Here is a 19,013-nt window from a genome sequence, read left to right on the forward strand (position 1 = left end):
CAGTAAAGTCTATGGCTTTCCCTAAAAAAGATATTAGTAACCTCATTACTTCAATGGTTTGCAGTCCAGCCTTGAAAATACATTTTTATAAAGCAGAATTACCAGTTATACAGCGATAGGATTAATCACCATGAATACAAAGCGCTGTGCAACAGCAGAGCTTCTCCCTTCATTTGGCAGTAGTGTGGGCTGCATTAGGCTTTGCTGGTGCAGGCAAGGGCTACTACCCTTGTGACCTCCTGCAAGTACAGACAAGTAAGTCCTTTCTTCCACAAATCCTATCTCAGGCATATAAGCTGCCATTTGTTAGCCCAGTCTTCACTGAACTGAAAGCAAAATAGGACATCTGCATGGAAAAACTCTTAGCTGATTTCTCATAAAACAAGCAAGCCCTTGTTTTTCAGGGGCTTGCCTGCTTTTGCATTCCAGCAGCCCTCCCCAGCGAGGTGGTGTTAAGCACCGCAGTGCCATCTGGAGTTGAAAAGTAAAGCACTATTGCTTTCAAAACTGGAAAGAACGTACAGGCACTCTTTGATTAATTTTTGTTTTGTAAAATCACAAATTTAAAAATGAACATCCATTTTCAGTTTAGAGAAATGTCAGAATGAAATTAGTGATGAAAAACAGGTCACAAAATATTTGTTCTGGTGACTCAGTATCAAGGTCAATTCAATACATGAACCATGAAAGCTATAAAATGCAAATTTTTTCAGGACAACATCTCTTTAAGACCTAAACAGTCCCGGAAGCTGGGATTATTCTGAGTAGCCTTGTGGAGCTCTGAGAAAATTCACGTGGCAAAACACAGAATGAATGCATTCCTCCACTGCTAAAAATCAATAGGATTTTTGTTGCTGAATTAATTTGAAACACAGGTTTCTGCATTTACAATTTGCAGAAAGCTGTATATAACAAGATTCCCATTTTCTCTCCTTATAAAGCTGTTTGGACCTTCTTAGTCTTTCCAATAATGCTTACTGTATTACTGAGGTGGCTAGAAGGAAGACCTGAACATTAGGAGCTTTGTAAAATCTTTTTCCTGAACGTGATCTGCTGTCCTACCTTTGTAAAGCTTTTTTGAGCATAGACAAATGGCAGGTCTGCAAAGCAGCTAGGAAAGACTGCCAGTGATATTAATTGCTATTCATAAAGAAAATAGATATTATTTGGGTTTGTTTGGGTTTTTCCCCCCCGGGCAAAAATGTGATCTAAATTCCCTTACATTGTAGCATAAGAGTGTGAATGTGCAGAGTTTGTACCTGTGCTGGCTGCTGTTGCAATAAATCCAGATGACTTCCTCGATTTCTTACAACCTCTAACTGTAATTCTGAGGACATTTTTAGGCAAAAGAAGTATTGTCCATAAGCTGCACAGAAATGCGTGCCATAGCTATCTGAGCAGAGGACTGGGGACCTGAATTAAGACCTGAATCCTAATCCTGGCTGTAAGTCCAACAACAGCAGGCGACCTTGAGCAAGTCATGTACGTGGCTCCATAAAATGATTGTATGTCCACCATCACAGGATTTGGGGGCGGATTAATTTCTTCATGTCTGCTTAGAAAGATGAAAAGCTTTAAGTCCTTTCAGCTGCAGGTCAACACCACGAATGTCAGATATGAAACAGACATGCAGGAGCCAGAGAATGTGAATATTAAAGGTGACATGTTTAAATCTTTGTTATACTAAGGGAAGCTTTAATTCTGACCCTTGCTGGCACACAGTTCTATAACATACACATCTGAAGACTTTTAGGAGTATATACAGCAAATCGTTAATCTCTTATCATGAATTTCAAGTTACTGCAGCTGCTGTGTGCCAAAATAAATCTGAAATCAGTTAAAAAACTTGGAGGAGAGGGAGCTGGCACATTAACTGATCTTACTTTCAGCTATCTGAAAGAAACATTAAGGTGCCTTATTTGACAGTCTAAGCGGTTGAGGTAGAAAGCACTGGTAGATCTTGCATAAAATTAAAATTACAAACCATTGGTACCTTTAAAGTAAATAAATTCAATAATATTGCACAAACTTAAACAAGAAAACAAAACCTCAGCAACATAGAAGCACTTCTACTCACCTTGCACTCTTTCCTCAGAACTGCTAATTCACTCTGTAAGTATCTGTGGGTGTTACCTTTATAGTGATTCCCTGCCAGGCATGCTGCAGCCCATCTGATGCTGTCATACATGCATCACTCCTAAACTTTGATCCTTTCTTTGGTCTTTCACTTCCAGTATAAAGCTTTGGTTCTAACTTTCAAAGCCACATATATATCATGTCTTGGCTACAGCAGAGATAGCATCTCTTTCTCTCAGTAGGACTACAGGGTTCTTTTGATCACCAGAAATCAAAAGCCAACAGAAGTCTAGTAATAACTAGGAAGAAAACACTTTCCATTGGGAGCATCCACTGATAATAATGTGCCACATACCACCACCAGAAAAAATGGTTTGGATTTTGCAGGCTAGGGAATGTATTACATTGACCCTACTCCTAATAAATATTTCCAACGACAGGAATCTCTCTTTCCCTAAAAGAACATTTCTCTATTTAGTAGTGTGAAAATGGCTGATGGGTTGCACAGTAAGCAAAGCACAATCCATCTCTTACTCATTTTGTCCTGGGAGAGAGCAAAGTGAAAATAAAATACTGATGGTTCGTGAAGAATTTTTTCAGGAATGGTGGACAGATTATTCAAAACCTTCTCTTTAGAGAAGCGAATTGACTTTGGTGTGGATGAACACAATGGCGGGTATTCATTTCTTTACACAACCACATGAAGACAGTTAGTTTGTATTAAAACACATCTTTTCAAATGTATTTTTACACTTCTTTCATTTTAAGTGGATTTTTCCCTAAAAAACTTTACTGGTCAAATGAATTGTGCAATTTATCTAAATGATGTGTGTGTGTAGATGGAAGGAGAGGGAAGGTCAATCCTGTTCTTACAGCCTGTGCATTTTCTCTCTTATCTATGTATGAAATAGCACAGCTTCTGCCTGTTTAAAGGTCCTACACTGAAAGAAAAGGCCACCTGGGAGAAAGGCACCTTCTCCCCACAATAGCTTGATTGCTGCGCAACAGGACAGATTGTATCAGCTTAAATGAAAGAGTCATGCCCCTGATAAAACAGCATCAGAAACATGTAGAGACCACAGCTCTCTTCCCTCATTGTTACTCAGCTACTTTCATTTAACAAAATGCCATCGTGGTGATTCTAATCTAATTCAGCTGCACAAGCACTTTGATAGAAAGTTCAGAGAGGTGTTTTTAATCCTCTACAACATGTCCCAATAGATGGCAAAACAGGAAGCTCTCTCACGCAGATCCTTCCTCACCATAATGGCAGGGTGGAAGATGCCATCTGTCATTTCATGCCATTATATTGGAAAGTGCTGTCTCCTCTAAACTCCTTGCAGCAGCTGGTGCTGAAGGCTCAGCTCTTTGTCCTGAGCTGGCAGCTGCCTCTGCCACTCCCTTGGGAACAGTTTTGTTTTCACATAATCAGACAGGGCTAGAAGTGAACTCAGAGGTCATCTGGTCCTTCCGCCAGCCGCTGGGATGGATAGGCACTCCTGACAGATGTTCTCACTGGCAGGCAGAGATCCTGGCTCTGAGAGACCAAACTTAAGCTGCCTTTCCTAAATTAGGAGACCTGTCAGCTCTTACAGCATGCAGTGGCAATTTGATGCCCAGTTATTTTTCAACTATGACTATTTATTCAAGCAATATAATTTTGTGGAAATACAAGATTTTACGTGAGGAATCCATTGTGAAGATGGTGACCTGATCTTTAGAAAGTGTCCTCTACTTTTATCCTCCAAGTTGCATGCTTCCAATTCCCTGCTAACCCCTGCAACAGCCTTGCTAAGCCAGCAAAATGAAAATCCATCAGACAAATTCCTTGGCTGCAAGACCACAAAGCATTTAAGAGTTTTAAATAAGGCAGCCTGTACCTCTTCAGATCTACTACAGGCTTCTTGTAAGGACATACACACTGGTTTACACACCATTAAGCTGAAACAAAAATATGATTACTGCCTACAAATGAAAGCCTTTAATACAGAGAATGAGAGAATGGGCATGGTGAATTGAGATATCTGTTGCTGGAAAATTAACTCATCTGTACAAACTCCTAATTCGCAAAAGAAATTGTAAATTTTCATAGTCAGCATACTTTTAAGCAGATGCTTACACAAATTAATATCTGTGGTAACAGCGAGTTAAGCTTGGTTTCTCTAATACTGATTGATGTGTTCTGTCCACACACACCCGCATTTGAAAGCACAGAAAAGAGTATTTATTCTCGATGAGAAGAAGGGACATTGAAAGCCTAGAACAGACCTACATTTGCAACAGAAACAGAAAGGACTTTTTGAATGACTGGCTAGTGATAAGTGGAAAAAAAGTCCTATTGTGTACCCACATAAAGCACTGGAGACAAGACGAACCTATTTACATATGAGAACTCAGACCTCAAGCAAATCCTATAAAAAAGGACATGAGACAGGATAAAAGAAATGCATAAAACAGAATTCCTTCTTCCCCACAGAGATTACTGCAAATTTATACTTCTCTCATTTATCCTTAAGGTTTAATCCTTTATGCAAGCAACTGTGCAATGATGGTCTCCAAAATACACTAGAACTCTGTTCATAACTATCTTTCTTCTTCTAAAAATGCACACAAATAGAGGAATAAACTATACAGTTTATAGTGAATAGGTGATATCTTGTTCTCTCTACAGCTTATATTTTATGATGCAAGGTATTTAAGGAAATGCTTCTCCAAGCTGAGCACTTCTGACTAAGTATCAGTCAGAAAGAGCAAAGGTAATTCAAATATACAATCCAAGGTTGTGTATGCTTTGTACAATACTAACAGAAGGAAAAGGAATATCAAGACCCTTGGAGAGAATATAGACATACTGTGTTCATATAGGATAAAAGAAACAAATGGTAACAGGGCTTTGATGTTCTAGTACTAAGAAAAATTAATTTTCACTCTAATTTGATGTATCATTTTTCTTTCAGCTGATTCTGATAAAATGTCCTTCCTCTATACCAAATTATTTTAATATTTCATTCATTTACCTTTTGTGTAACATAGCATATAAAAAAGTAATTTTATTCTATGATACAAACAGCCTTTGATGTTGTTTAGTAGTAATGGAACAGGTTAAAATGTGGTCCTGTTTAAGCTTGTACTTTACCTGTTCAAAATTTTGCATCACTCCCTGTTAGCTTACCTCTGCATGCTTGAAGTTTCCAATATCCATGAGGGTTTTCAATACAAATAATTAGTGCTACAGCTCTTCATTAAAATCCAGATTCAGTTAAACCAAAGATACTGTAAAGGGTTGAGTTGAGAGAAAAAAACCAATAAAATTTAATGTCCTTGTCATCCAGGTGCTTTTATAACTGAAGTAACAACCTTATTACATTGCCTTCTTGTAAATGACTTAAAATGGTTCTGCTGTTTGACAAGTCAGAAGAGTTTAAGCAAGAGCTGGTAGGGCTCAGACAGGCAACTTTATTGTTTGTGACAGTGCCTGGTATTCTGAGCCAAAAGGCGCTCACGAACTCTTACTCATGTGTCTAGCCAGATAATCACAGGGACTCGTGGAAGAAATGCTTGTGATTTCTGAAAGAGAATAGTTAGGAGGATTTGCAAGGAGGATTGAACTGCTAACATGAATTTAAGGCAGTGGTTTGACACAGGACTGAACTCACTGTGTGCTAACAATTCCAAACAGTCTGCTTTGGTCACTGAATTCTAATAATCCGTGATTTGCATATGATTTCTCCTCCTGTATTAAATCGAGGAATTCTGAAAGACTACATTCTCTTGATGACATTATCTTAATAATGTCTTAGCACAAATGCATTTAAAACCTGTGGCAACAGTTCAAAGAAGAGATGAAATAGTCACAAGTCTGTGTATTTCAATAGCAAATGGCTTTGTCTTTTTAGATTGCATACCAACCTTATCTGAAAAATGTAAATTCTCCTGCTAAAAGCACATTCCTCTGAAATCAGATGTGGTCTTCATTACTCAGAGCTGGTTGTTTCCACATTCATCTAATTAATTTTCCCAAATAGAAAGGATGAAAGAAAGGGGGCCAAAAAACTAAAGGAAAGAGACTTCTGCAGTGAATATTCATCCCCTCCAAAGCTCCTCTGTCATTTAAAACCAAATAGCCAAACTCACTACTGGTCATCTGAGTGAGAACCCCTTGCTAATCCTTTTCATTCCTTACAAGGCACAATTGCCCCACAAGGTGCAGGTGCCAGTCCAGCACACATCCAGCCTCACCTATGGTTCAATCCACACTAATATGCCCTGGAGCATATCTGGATTCTGTGGGGCTACCTCTGCTCTTCCAGACCTTCTCAGCTCAGGAGAGCTTGTATCTCTGCACAGACCACATCTGCATAGATCCCCCAAGTTCTCTGAGCCTCAGCACAAGCCTGGTGTTTGTAAAGCTACCTGCAGAGTTGAAGTCACCAGGATCATAGAACAGGCAGTCAGGAAGATCTAGCGCAACAGGGAGCTTTGAAATTCCCAGGAAATTTTTGAATCAATTGAAGATGACTTTTCAAATAAGAAAAACATTTTAACTACTTTGCTAAGAGAACAAACAAGTTATTTCCTTAGGTCGCACAGTGTTGTCTAGGGCTAAATATAGCAACTTCAAATAAACCAAAGATAACAATGGATGGAAAAATGTACTTCTGAGAAGTTTTCTGAGAAAGTGAAGTTGGTATACGAAAAGGAAAATGAACCTCAAACTGCTGTGGTAATGTATCTTCTACAGGCAGGCATCACAAAAACAAGAGCAAATTCTTTCTAAGTGGCTGAAGGACACAGAACTGACACTGGAGAAAAGACCTGTTGATAGGGTTCCCTTTGGCATTAATCCTTCCATTTCATATTCCTCTCCAGCAGTCAGCTGAACACCACAGTGGGAGAATTAGCTCCCTTTGCCCTCAGAGCAATCTCATTCCTCAATCAAAATGAATGGCTTTAGCTAGGCAGCACAGCAAATAAAACACATTCTTTCCAGTTAAGCAAAAGCATGTACCTTTCAACAAATGACTGTCACGTTAAAAATACATGACAAGCAGCATAAAACAGGTTGAAAAAGGACATGAAAACTCTCCCAAGCTGTCAGCAGCAGAACTAATGAAACAGGGATCTTAATTCGTGTCCCAGGATCTCAGCATCTCCTACCAGACTGTGCCAAACTCCAGCCTCTAGAAACTGTGATATCCCTTCCCATAACACTCCTCTTCCAGCATCCTATTTAGTCCTGAAGGCAACATCAGGGATCTTCCTGGGGTCCCTTGCTGTATCCCGTTTTCATCCTCAAGGGCCAAAAGATGTGCTGAAGACTCACCTCCTTCCCACACTGCCTGCTGACACCCAGCACTGAGGAAGATACAGCATGTGCCCTGGCTACTGCAATGCTGTCAGCAGCTGCCTGACCACACAGCCTTCACTTTCTGGAAGCTGGGTGGCCAAATAGAAACCAAAAGTGCTGTCATCCTGTCCATGGAAGGAGTAGTGAATCTCTCTCCTTCTCCGGCTCCAAATTTTTACAAGGTTTGTAAAAACAGAGCAACTCTCCAACTTCTGTCCTATCAGATCTAGTCTATAGCAAACAGACTGACAGAAAATGCCTGGACAGAGTTACTGCATAAGCATTGTTTCCTTAGGACGTAGGCTAAACATGACACAAAACCTTAGGTTTGTCAATAGATACTAAGTGGATCAACTTTTTCATAAAGATGCTGGGGGCTTTGCTACTCTCTTTTTTGCATGTAAAATTTTGCAAAATGTCTTATTTACAAGAAATTGTAAACATAGTTTTAAAAAGCAACTTATTTTAAAGGTCATGTAAAAATGATGTAGTTACCTATGATTAGAAACTAAATTAATTACAAATACTATAATAATTTTTGCATCATTCTCCTAGTCTTCCAATTTCACACAAATACACTAAATATTGTATTAAAAACTCAACTTCAGCAAGCATCCAAACTACTCAGAGTGCAATTTAGACCTGCCTTTATTGGAAAACTCTTTCTTTGAAGCAACACTATTACAACTGTTACAAGTTATTCTAATGATCGCCTACTGTGTTTCACTGCACTAAAGCAGTACCTTTTGGTAGTAGATTTTTAGTGTGTATTTGAGTCTCTCTTGTATCATAGCAGAGATACCATGCAGCTCTTTCACGGTCATGGAAATAAACAAGACAAAACAGCAGTTCTGATTTTGGGAAAAGATCCCTGCTTGGAAGTCCATCCCCACGAAAATCAATAGGACTGACAGTGAATTCACCTGGAGCTGAACCTAAATGCTCACCGGTTATATCTGCCATGGTATCAGCCATCCGTGTTTTTTGGCACCTACTTTCTCCAGAGTGGAGCACTTCTTCCAGACTCTGCTCTTTTTGTAGACTACTTCCAGGAGACTAGATTGTAATGTAATTATGGCAGCATGACTCTGCTGTTGTCATAGCAATAGAATGAGGGTGGTATGCTGTTAAAAACAAACAAACAAACAAAAACCCAACCTCAAATACAGCTAATGGAGACCTAGCAATTGTTTCTAACTGCTTTACCATATCTGTAGGCCCTTTGGAGAAAGGCCAGTGAAGAGTTACCCATGGCAGATTGCCTTTTGAACTGCTGTACTCAATAATTGTTTTCCATCTCTGCGCAGGAGGAGGCTGACTGCCCTTGTTTTGTTTCCTTGTAAAACTGTCTTTTCCTGGGCCTGCTCATTACTGGCTGTGCTGTGTGGGACTGGAGGAGTTCTGCAGTGTTCACTGGGTAGGGAACAAGAGTTTCTTTCATTATATCCTTAAAAGGTACCTTAAAAAGTTACGTGTAAGACAAAGTGGGGTTATGGAGTAAAAATGGGAAAGGTGTGTTGGTATGTGGTTTGGACCAAGGGTCGCAAGCTTTTGTAGTAACACAGCTTTGTTCCATCACGCACAAAGCCAAACTCTGACTTGAAGCTCGTAACTTGAAACATGTAACAATTACTCAGTATTTAAGCTGTACTTTCCCACCACGCACCTCTTTCAGAGCAATTTCCCTGCTTTGTGCTATTATAATGTGGTAAGAAGATACAACTCAAAACTGCAACACCAGGCATGGAAATCTGCCTCTGGAACAACTGCTTATAGACTTAATAACAAATTTCTTCATTTTAAAACCTTCATCTGGCTAGCCAGCCTTCATGGCATTTGAATTTGCCTTAGGAGTATAGACTGCAACTTCTCTCCCATGCAAGATGGTGTTATTAAAAGGGACAAGGCACTGAAAACTTTGCAAGTCCTAGTAATCTATGCTGTTTTCCAGTCCAAAAGTTGTGGAGTGATGCCTTAAGACTTTTATGCTTCCCTTGGTACAGGGAATACCAGCTAAACATTCCATGTTGCCCAAATCACAAGCATGATAAATCCTTTTGCTTTTCAACGTTATGTAAGAGAAAGTACTGTGAATTTTGCTGAAGTCTATTCTCACCAGTGAGTCTATTAATGAGTGGCACTGTCTAAAGATCTGTAATACAGAATCATTAATTCTAGTAGTAGAGACAGAATTTTCTCTGTTGAATTCAGAAACAAGTAAAATCCAATTAAGATAGAGCAGTAGGAAATTCCATTCCAAATACAGGTAGGTAGAACCTTTTCCACTGTAACTTAAAAATTGCTTGCTTTGGTCCAGGGGTGATGACTAGTCCTAGTTTTCTTATGGGAGGGTTGGGAAAGGGGGTAGGGTTTGGATTCACTGAAAAGGCAAATTAAAATACACACAACATTAAAAAGTTATGCTAAACATCATGCTTTTTATTTTTGGAGAAAGAGCAAGAAAATAGCAGTACTTCAACAAACTAGAAAAAGCCTCATGTAAATACCAAAAGCACAGCAAATTATATTAAAAGCTGATACATTCTTTAGTCAAAGCATAAAAGTTGTGTATGTGTGTGTACATATACATGTACACACACATAGGCACACGACTTTTTTAAGTACAGATGTAGCTATCTGGATTATCTGTGTTTTCCCTATCATTCAGTTTAGTTTTGCGTGAGTGAAGTAATTAGACCAGAATTAACATTAAAAAAAAATCCAACCATCACCACAGACTAGATTAAGAACTTGTACACATACACAATTACAGCACAGTCTTCACTCTTGTGGCCTTTGAATTCCACTACAATAAGCCAGTTTTAGAGGAAAAGCACCCTAGGAGTCTCTTGGCTTTTATCGCTGCAACATCCTAGCCTCTGCTAAAAACTGAGAGGAGGTACCCCAGTATGTGATCTCCAATTCTTCCTGTAAAATGTACACATACCAGACATGAACCATGCAAAAACTCTTTGAGATTGAAGCCCTTAATTATTAGCTTGTGTCAGGATTCAGGCACTGTGCTCTACAGCAATCTTTAGAATTAAAGTTAAGAAATGAAAATCGCGTTGGGAGTTGATTTTACTTAGAGAAGGGTGAAGACTCACATAGTTGGCAACTCTCAGCTGATTAAGCATTACATGTACACACTATGAAATAATAACAACTTAACTAAGTGCTTTAGTAAGTTCTGAAAACAAAAATAAGTTATACTTCAAAGAACAAGTTAGTATAAAAAGTTTTAACATATGCAATGTGCTCAAAATACTTATTTTGCATTTTTAAAAAGAGCTGTTGTCTACCTTACAGAAACAAAGTTCACCCAGTATAAAATATTGCAATTTGTCCCATTGTGTCATATGAGAGGTTTCCTTAATCTTCATATGATCGAGAACACTTGCACAAGAGTTCATGTTATTCCAAGCCACATAGTGGCAGACAGACTATGTTTGAATCTGTGCTTTTACTATGCAGTACAGTAAAAGCTAAGCAAACCATTTCAGAACAGTGTTTAGCAGGTCAAAGAGCTATGCAGATGCAAGATATCCAGAGAATAGTATAAAAGTTAACGCCAAGTGGCAGTACCAAGAAAGTGAATTAGATCAACAGAAAAAAAACCCTGCTGATAACATTCACTATCACATGTACAGCTCGTAAGCTAAGAATAAATTAGCCTAAGGAGAAAAAAAAATTTAAACTGTGTAAACAATCCACCCAGTACAAAACTGGATGCAGCCGGTAAGAGCAGAACTAGCTTAGTAGTGCTGAGGATGTGCGTGCATCCAGATACCTGTTCAAAATGCATTTATCAATATCACTGACCCCCCCCCCCCCCAAAAAAAACCCCACCACCTATAGCTATTTACACCACAGCAGAGGCTTCCCTGCCCCCTTACTAAGTTATTACAACTCAGGAAGTCACTGTTGTCTTCTACAACTAAAATTCCAGTTATAAGCTACCAATGCTTGTAAGTTGAAAACACCCACCTTGCAAATTAAATTGAAAACTCTTGTCAAGCATGTCTGAGGACTCTTCAAAAGTTAAGAGTACAGCACTTTCCTCAAGTGGTATTTGCATGAGTAACTTGTACTGACAGCCTGTTAAAATAAGTGAATTTAACACAACTCAAGATAGCTGGGTATTTCTCCTCAGGAAGAGGGATCCAGATTCCAGTTGTTCTTGCTGAGGTGTGTTACGGGGAAAGAAGGACAAAAGAACCTCAGTTCAGTCAGCCTGGAGGTCAATCTTTCTGCTTCTAGAAGTATTCCTCCTCTTCATCAAAAAATCCATTTTCCAGGGCGTATGAGCAGTCTGCATTAGAGTCAGCTTGGCAGGCACCTTTGTATTCTTGAATTGATTCATACAGGGAGTACAGCTGACACAGCAATGACATATCCAGCTGCCGAAGGCCAACCTGAAGGGGGAAGAATTCAAACAAATAAACAAACAATCATTATTACAATTGTTTTTTTACTGGCAGTATAATGCTATATATCTTTTGTTGCTAAACAAGAGGTTCAAGCTTCTTTCCACCTCGAACAGTTATGAAATATGGAAGTAAAATTCATTTTCTAAGGCAACAGACACCCCATTTACATGGGATAAACTGGACAAAAGAGCAAGGAACAATGTGATGCAATAGTGCAGAACACATGCAAAGCGTTCTTCAAAATGTTTCTGTATCACAACACCGTGCTTAACTTCCAATAAGCAATTCACTCCCATCAGCAGAATTACAGATAAATGAATGAAGTCTATATTTGTCATTATGCAAGAGAGGTATTTTTCCAGAAACACTGCGTGTCTTTGACACCATCTCTCTCTCTCACATATCACAGGCACTCTGTTTTTGTTTGAAATGGCCAGGAGTAAAAGTTTTAAATAGGACTCTAACTGGTTTTCCACTTCCTGGCTAAGTATTTCTACTCTAATTTTCTTTTCTCTATTGACACACATAGGCATCTTGACAAGACCAGCTCTGTCTAGTGCAATACAGTACACTACTTGAAAGCAGCAAAACTAAAGCAGAAGTGAGACAAGGACATATATTGTAGACTGCAAATCTTCAGAGTATTTTCCACGTGCCACTGAAGCATAGGCTTGATTTATATTTAAGCACCTAATATTTTGGTCCTCAAACTTCTCACGTTATTAGCTCCACAGCTAATTAAACATTTGGAGCACCATTAAAAAAGGTTACCTTGTAGCCTGCATCTTTATGTCAGCTACAAAACCAGTATGTTGCACTGGAAAGGGAAACAAAGCCAGTCATTTAACTCAATGTAGTCTCCCTCTCTGGTAACAAAATGGAGAGTTCACTTGATATTGTCACCTATACAAGTCAGATCAAATTAAATCTAGGTTTTGTCTTGCAGTAAATTAAAGCCACTACCCAATTTAACATTTTCAAGAAACAGCCATTTCTGCCTAATTTTTCAAGTAAGTGTTAAGCTGACAGGCTCTTCCCAGTAAGCCTCAGTTTTATCAGAGGTTTTTGCCACAACCCATGTTAAGACGAAAAAGAAAGAAATAATGTTAGTAGCCTTTACTGCAGCCCGAACACGAGACTCTGTTTTACCCAGAATGAGAACTCTTACCTCAAAAATCTGTCCTTGTGTGTCTAAATTCTAAGGACAGATACACTCAGCACACAAGAAAACCACAAGAAGTTAGCATGAAGATCTTCCATTGACATTGCTGAACTATCCTAACAGCTCCTTTTTATGAAGGTGGGAGGAGGAAAAAAAAATTCCCATACACCACAATGTCACTCCAACTCAGAAAAGAAGGATACGGCATCTTTCAGGAACAGCACAAATTACTTGGTGAGGTCATGAAGCCAAAACATAAAGCACGGACTAACCGCAAGGACTTTAGGACAAGACATGGAACACTGTGCTAGCTGCCAGGATGTTAAAGACAAGCCTTTCCACCACCTCAGATCTACACTACTTTTCTTACCCATTTCCATTTGCCTTTGTAACCTAAAAAAAATGTTCACCTCAGGTAAGAAAGGATGCTGTGAAACTGGACTTCATCATCATCATGGTTAGGCTTCGCAAAGGAAGATTTGGGAAAACTGGACTTAACGCTATGACACGTGAACATGAGACCCACCAGAGAGATGTGCCTCAGAGCTAAATGTTTGATGGACAAAACTGCAATGAAAAACTGTTCAAGGAGCAATTAGGAGTGAGTTGAGCCAAAAAACTCAACCTGGAGACAGACAACCTTTGTTTCCCAGGAAAAGTGGGAGCATTTCCACCAGCAGCATTCCTGTTTCAACTCCATAAAGGACTTCTGCACTTTCTGTTAAGTTCAGTTCTACTGATTGCCAAGCACAAACTTCAAGGCAGAAATTGCTCAGCAGAATTAACATAACAGGCCTTAACACCAAATGGTTATGTTTAATATCTTATTTTTCTGTTGATGCACTAGTGTCAATGAAACAAGAAGTCTACTGAGAAAAATGCAGGCTCTAGCTCTTCACAGCTTTCAAGTATGATCCCTGAGGTAGCAAAAGCCTGACAAAATTATAGCACTAGCCCAAAGTTTTTAACACCAGCCAATTTGCATTCCTGAGTCACAGGCCTGAAGTGACCGCTCCTTTCCTCCCTCCTTCTCCAAACCATCCAAGTCCATCACTTTCTCAGCTTTAAAAACTTATATACACAGTTACTTGCTTGATCATGCTGGAAAGATGCTGTTATGCATTTCTTCCTTGCTCACTATGGAAAATTTAAAGCAAATTCGTTACTCAATAGAAATTCTATGTTTGAGTGCTGCAAGAAAGTGTGTTCAATATCAGTAATAAAGTGCTATTACCTTCTTGATGAAAGGCAACCTATTAGTAGTCAAGAGTCTTTCTAATTTGTACAGGCCATAAAAAGTCTTGAAAGTCTTTGATGTGTTCAGAAGCATTTTTTTCGTCAGAAGTAGTTTATCAAATTATCATCAAGGATAACAGAGTATTAAAGAGGACGTTTAAAGGGGAAGTCTAATTGTCAAATGACTTCGAGAAGCACCTCATTTGATTTCCCCTTAGGAAAAAAATAGATTAGAGTTTTATAATGAGTTATCTTTGCTTTTTTGGAAAGGCTTAAGACGACTAAGACCATATGTCCTCATTTCCCCCTACAGCATTGCAGAAGAAAGCCCCAGCAGTCGATACTAACCCGTCCTTCCTGAGCTTCAACGCAAACTGGCAATTCTAATACGCAGTTCTAAGAATTATCTCTAACTGTGTTTAAACTACTTGTTGAAACACTGGTGGCAGACTAAGATCTCAGCACACTACACTGTCCTTCTAAATTCACAGAAAGGACTTCCAACAGAACTTCTTGCTTTCAAACACCTTTTTAGCCTGAAAAAAAGTCTTGAACCATGCAGATTTTCAGCAATATCATATTTTATGTGCTTCACAGAATCACAAAATTGTTAGGGTTGGAAGGGGCCTCTAGAGATCATCTAGCCCAAGCCCCTGCCAAGGCAGGGTCACCTACAGCAGGAGATACAGGAATGTGTCCAGGTGGGTTTTGAATGTCTCCAGACAGGGAGACTCCATGACCTCCCTGGGCAGCCTGTTCCAGTGCTCTGCCACTCTCAGTGTAAAGAAGTTCTTCCTCATGCTAAGGTAGAACTTCTTGTGTTTTAGTTTATAGACATTGCTCCTCATCCTGTCACTGGGCACCATCCAGAAGAGCCTGGGACCATCCTCTCAACAACCTCCTTTGAGATATTTATATGCATTAATGAGACCCCCTCTCAGTCTTCTCTGCTCTAGACTAAACAGGTCCAGCTCCCACAGTCTCGTGTCATAAAAAAGATGGTCCAGACCCTTTGTGGCCCTCCGCTAGAACCCCTCCAGCAGCTCCTTGTCTTTCCTGTATTGTTTCTTCAGAATCCTCAGCACGCAAGGCTGAGGCTATTATTAGTCATTACAGCTGCAGCTTGCACCAACAAAGCACCAACACCCAATCAGTGTTTAATCAAAAGGTGTGCCAGGTCGCCTGGAAGAATTTCACTGCTAATAACGCCGCGCTGCAGGATCAAAACAGAGTCCTGAAGAAAACTACGCCTAATCGCAGCCACTCGGGCCGACCGAATCAGTGCCGACACTTGGGTTTGGTTTTTTTTAACGACAGCCTTGTAGCGCGGATGCCAGATCCCGGTGGATGCCGGCTCCCGGTGGGTGCCGCCGAGCGCGGTAAGCGGCTCTCCATCTGCAGCCGGGGCGGCCCCACCGCCCCCGGCCCCGGGCCGCCCGCGCCCACCGGGGCCGGGGCGCCCTTCCGGCCCGAGGAGGTGCCGGCGCCCCCCGGCGCCGCTCGCCACGTCCGCCGCCGCCGCCCCGCCGAGACCCGCCCCGCTCACCATCTCCTTGCGGAGCAGGGCCAGCGCCGCGTCCAGGTTGGGAGGCTTGGGCGGGCGCGGCGAGCCCCGGCCGCCGCCGCTCAGCTCGTCCTGGATGCGGGACTTTTGCGCGTAGAGCCGCTCCAGGTCCCGCCAGCGCCCGCCCTGGCCGCCGCCGCCGCCCGAGGACGAGGAGTTGAGCAGCCCGCTCAGGCTCTTGGGCAGCGGCGGCAGCCCCGCGCCGCCGCCGGGCCCCAGCAGCCCCGGACCGCTCATGCTGCGGCGGCGGCCACCGACGGAAAGAGCAGCCCCCGCCCCGCCGCGGGAGGCACCGCCCGGAGCCCGCCCCGCCTCCGGGCCGGGCGGGGGCGGGGGAGCTGAGCGGGGCCGGCGCAGGGAGGGAGGGACGGAGCGGGGTGGGGGCGACGGGGGCGCTGGGACGCAGGTGCCTGGTGGGCTCGGGATCGGGCTTCGAGCTTTGGGCTCGGGCTCGGCAGTCGCAGCACGGTGGCTTTGTCTGGGCCGAGGCGAGTCCCTTCGGGCGAATCCTCAGCCTGTGACCCGCAGAAACACCCCCACGGCACCGTCTGCCCCCGGGTCATGGGAGGCAGAAGGGCCCTGCGGGAGCGGGGCTGAGCCTCCGGGCTCGGCCTAGAGGCTGGGGGAGGGATGGAACGCAGTGAAAGCTAGCATGAAAGCAGATTAACTGCTGCAGGCGGAGGGTGGCTGTTTCTTCTGTGGTGACGGTGTTACATCAGTTGCCTGATGTAACGCGACAGTGCTCTCCCCTTCCATCAAGGTGTTTCTTTTTATCCTGTTTTGGGCTGCGATGGAGTTAATTGTTTCTCAGTAGCTGGTACAGTGCTGTGTTTTTCATTCAGAATGATAGTAATGTTGATAACAGATCGATGTTTTGGTTTTTGCTAAGTCGTGTTTATCGTAAGTTAAGAATTTTGTGTGTGTGTGTGTGTGTGTGTGTGATGCTCTGCCACTGGCAAGGTACTCAAAAGAAGCTGAGAGGGAGCATAGCCAGGACAGATGACGTGAACTGGCCAAAGGGATATTCACCTTTTTCATTTGTACTTTGTTTTCAATTATTAAACTGTTTTTCTCTCAACCTACCAATTCTACTTTTGATTCTCATAGCCATTCCACTGGGGTAGAGGGGAAAGAGAGTGGGGTTGAGTGAGCAGCTGTGCCCAAAACTGCCATTGCAGCCACAGCTCTGGTACTACAGCAATACAATCCTCAATATGACAACTCTGCTTTTGTGCCACACATTTTCCTTGACATATTTGTATCTCTGGAGTCTCTTGAAAAAATCAGGGCAGTTTTGGATTGTTCAAAATCCAAACCAAAGCAGGGTATAAAATTGGAGTTCTGGGAATGTGCTGCCATTGCAAAGCCTGATTCTTTAAAGGTACATTCCTATTGCCACAGCCCTGCTTTGTTTGTGGGGTTTTCTCTTCAAGAAATAACCAGATTTAGTGATTTTGAGTTAAACCTCTACATATTTTCAGTTTTGTTCCTGGACTTGCATGGCTTTTTCATGGTTTAAATGTCATCAGACTCTGTGACAATTGTTTTCAAACTGCTTACTCTGGAGGAAGCTTTTGTCAATTTTCGTTCATGTTTACACATCACTTTAGGGATTGATTTTTCGGACAACCTGATATGTTTTTTAGAGCTTTGTACACTGGATTGAAGAAGATTTTTTTTTCCCCCTGTTAGTCATGATGCCACTTCTGCCCAGGTTAATTGTGAAAAACAAAATTGTACTGATAGCTTTTTTGAAACTAAAGGCATTTTAAACCATCCTATTGTAGATTAAAAGTGTCAACAAACCCCTCATCCTTCCAGGCCAAGGGTGCCTGACTGCAAAAATACTGATTTGGTTTGCTAAGGAAGTAGGCACTGTATTATGTTCCTGCTTATTAGCAAATACATTTATTTGTTTTCCTTCCAAACCCCCCCCTTTTTTTTTCCCAGATGTCAGCTATTTGGAAAAGCTTGTGTGTATTCTTATTTTATCTAGACCATCTTTTTTTTTTTTCAGTTTGCCTGATCTCATGAAATTCTGAGTGCATTTTGTTCACATTTGGGTCCTTTAGGCACCTTATTGCCATATCTTTACTATTGCAGGAATCTTTATGCTGGCTTACTACTCAACTTTGTAATCTGAAAAATAAAAAAAAAATTACTTTGTGGGTTTTCGGTGACCCTTCTCTGACTTGGCTACATTATCTAGCCTTCATTTATATTAAATTTGTAACTACTCTTTAAAATCTGAATCTACTGCTTTATTTAGTCTGACCTAGTTATAACATGGTGATAATGGAAGCTGGAGTCTCTTGCAGTTATGTCCCTTGGTTATGGAGTAAGGTTTGCGAGATGCATAAACCTCTTGGTCTTTGTTGGTTCCTAGAATTGAATCACAGAAATGTGTTACTTGTCTAAACTGATCTTTGCTAAGGACGTTACCTAAAAAAACCCTACGTTAAAAATACATGTAGTTATGTCATAAAGAATTAGGAAGTGGCAGAAGAGCAGTGTTCCATACCGTTTCCGTACGGAAATGCATTATGTCGTATTTTTAATTTACGTGTTCATATGTGATGTCTTTCCTTTCCTCGTTCATTAGGAGGTTACACAATGCCTGTGTATCATTTGTGCATCATTTACTAACATTCCTTTTTCCAAATGTGGTGATCTATATGCATTATAGTGTACCTTGAACTGATACATTAAGACTATTCCCTACAGCCTTTCCTCTGATGCTTTCCCCTCTCATAACTGACTTATCTACAAACGTTAATGGAATTCTTCTTTATGACAACATTATGATAGGAGGTGATATTGTTACCCACAGTGGGGCAAGGACAACAGAAAGCTAAAGGTAGGTCATGTTAAAAAAAATCTACTAATTTTAAATGCCTGGTTCGTTCCTAAGGATGATTTTCCACTTGACAGAACCGACAGAAGGATGTGTGCCTCTGCTTCATGCTACCCTGCACAGACCAGCACCTTTGCTTAAAGCTACCTTCATTAGAGATTTAAAGTAAGACTCCGGATATTCCAGCAATATTGTCAGCTGTGCATCAGGGGTATCATAAGACTTGCTAAACAAGATGCACCAGAGTTCATCTGTCAATGTCCTTTTTGTGTTTGCAACATGTCTCTGTTGGGTTAACTTACAGTCAGGATTGCTTGTCAAGGACAGGTCAGGATCCAGATATC

General features: G+C 41.2%; 1 protein-coding gene and 1 long non-coding RNA gene across 2 annotated transcripts; both read right to left on the reverse strand.

The window, feature by feature from the left end:
* Positions 1-9,841: 9,841 nt before the first annotated feature.
* Positions 9,842-16,136, reverse strand: FAM89A (family with sequence similarity 89 member A). Its single transcript, XM_032684364.1, has 2 exons — positions 15,798-16,136; positions 9,842-11,838 (listed from the first exon to the last, which is right to left on the reverse strand). Exons 1-2 carry the CDS (start codon positions 16,050-16,052, stop codon positions 11,680-11,682), a joined length of 414 nt encoding a protein of 137 aa, XP_032540255.1. The 5' UTR covers positions 16,053-16,136; the 3' UTR covers positions 9,842-11,679.
* Positions 16,137-17,640: 1,504 nt separating this feature from the next.
* LOC116784431 lies at positions 17,641-18,603 on the reverse strand. Its single transcript, XR_004356073.1, has 3 exons — positions 18,507-18,603; positions 18,091-18,197; positions 17,641-17,954 (listed from the first exon to the last, which is right to left on the reverse strand). It is a non-coding gene; the product is annotated as an uncharacterized LOC116784431 (long non-coding RNA).
* Between the last annotated feature and the right edge of the window lie 410 nt (positions 18,604-19,013).

Source organism: Chiroxiphia lanceolata, chromosome 3 (assembly GCF_009829145.1).
Source record: "Chiroxiphia lanceolata isolate bChiLan1 chromosome 3, bChiLan1.pri, whole genome shotgun sequence".
NCBI lineage: Eukaryota > Metazoa > Chordata > Aves > Passeriformes > Pipridae > Chiroxiphia > Chiroxiphia lanceolata.

Bases quoted from the DNA above. Each gene is read 5' to 3' on its own strand.
- FAM89A (XM_032684364.1), bottom strand. From the start codon at position 16,052: ATGAGCGGTCCGGGGCTGCTGGGGCCCGGCGGCGGCGCGGGGCTGCCG. The intron at 11,839-15,797 runs GTGAGCGGGGCG...TTCCCCCTTCAG, and splicing joins CCCTGCTCCGCAAGGAGATG to GTTGGCCTTCGGCAGCTGGA.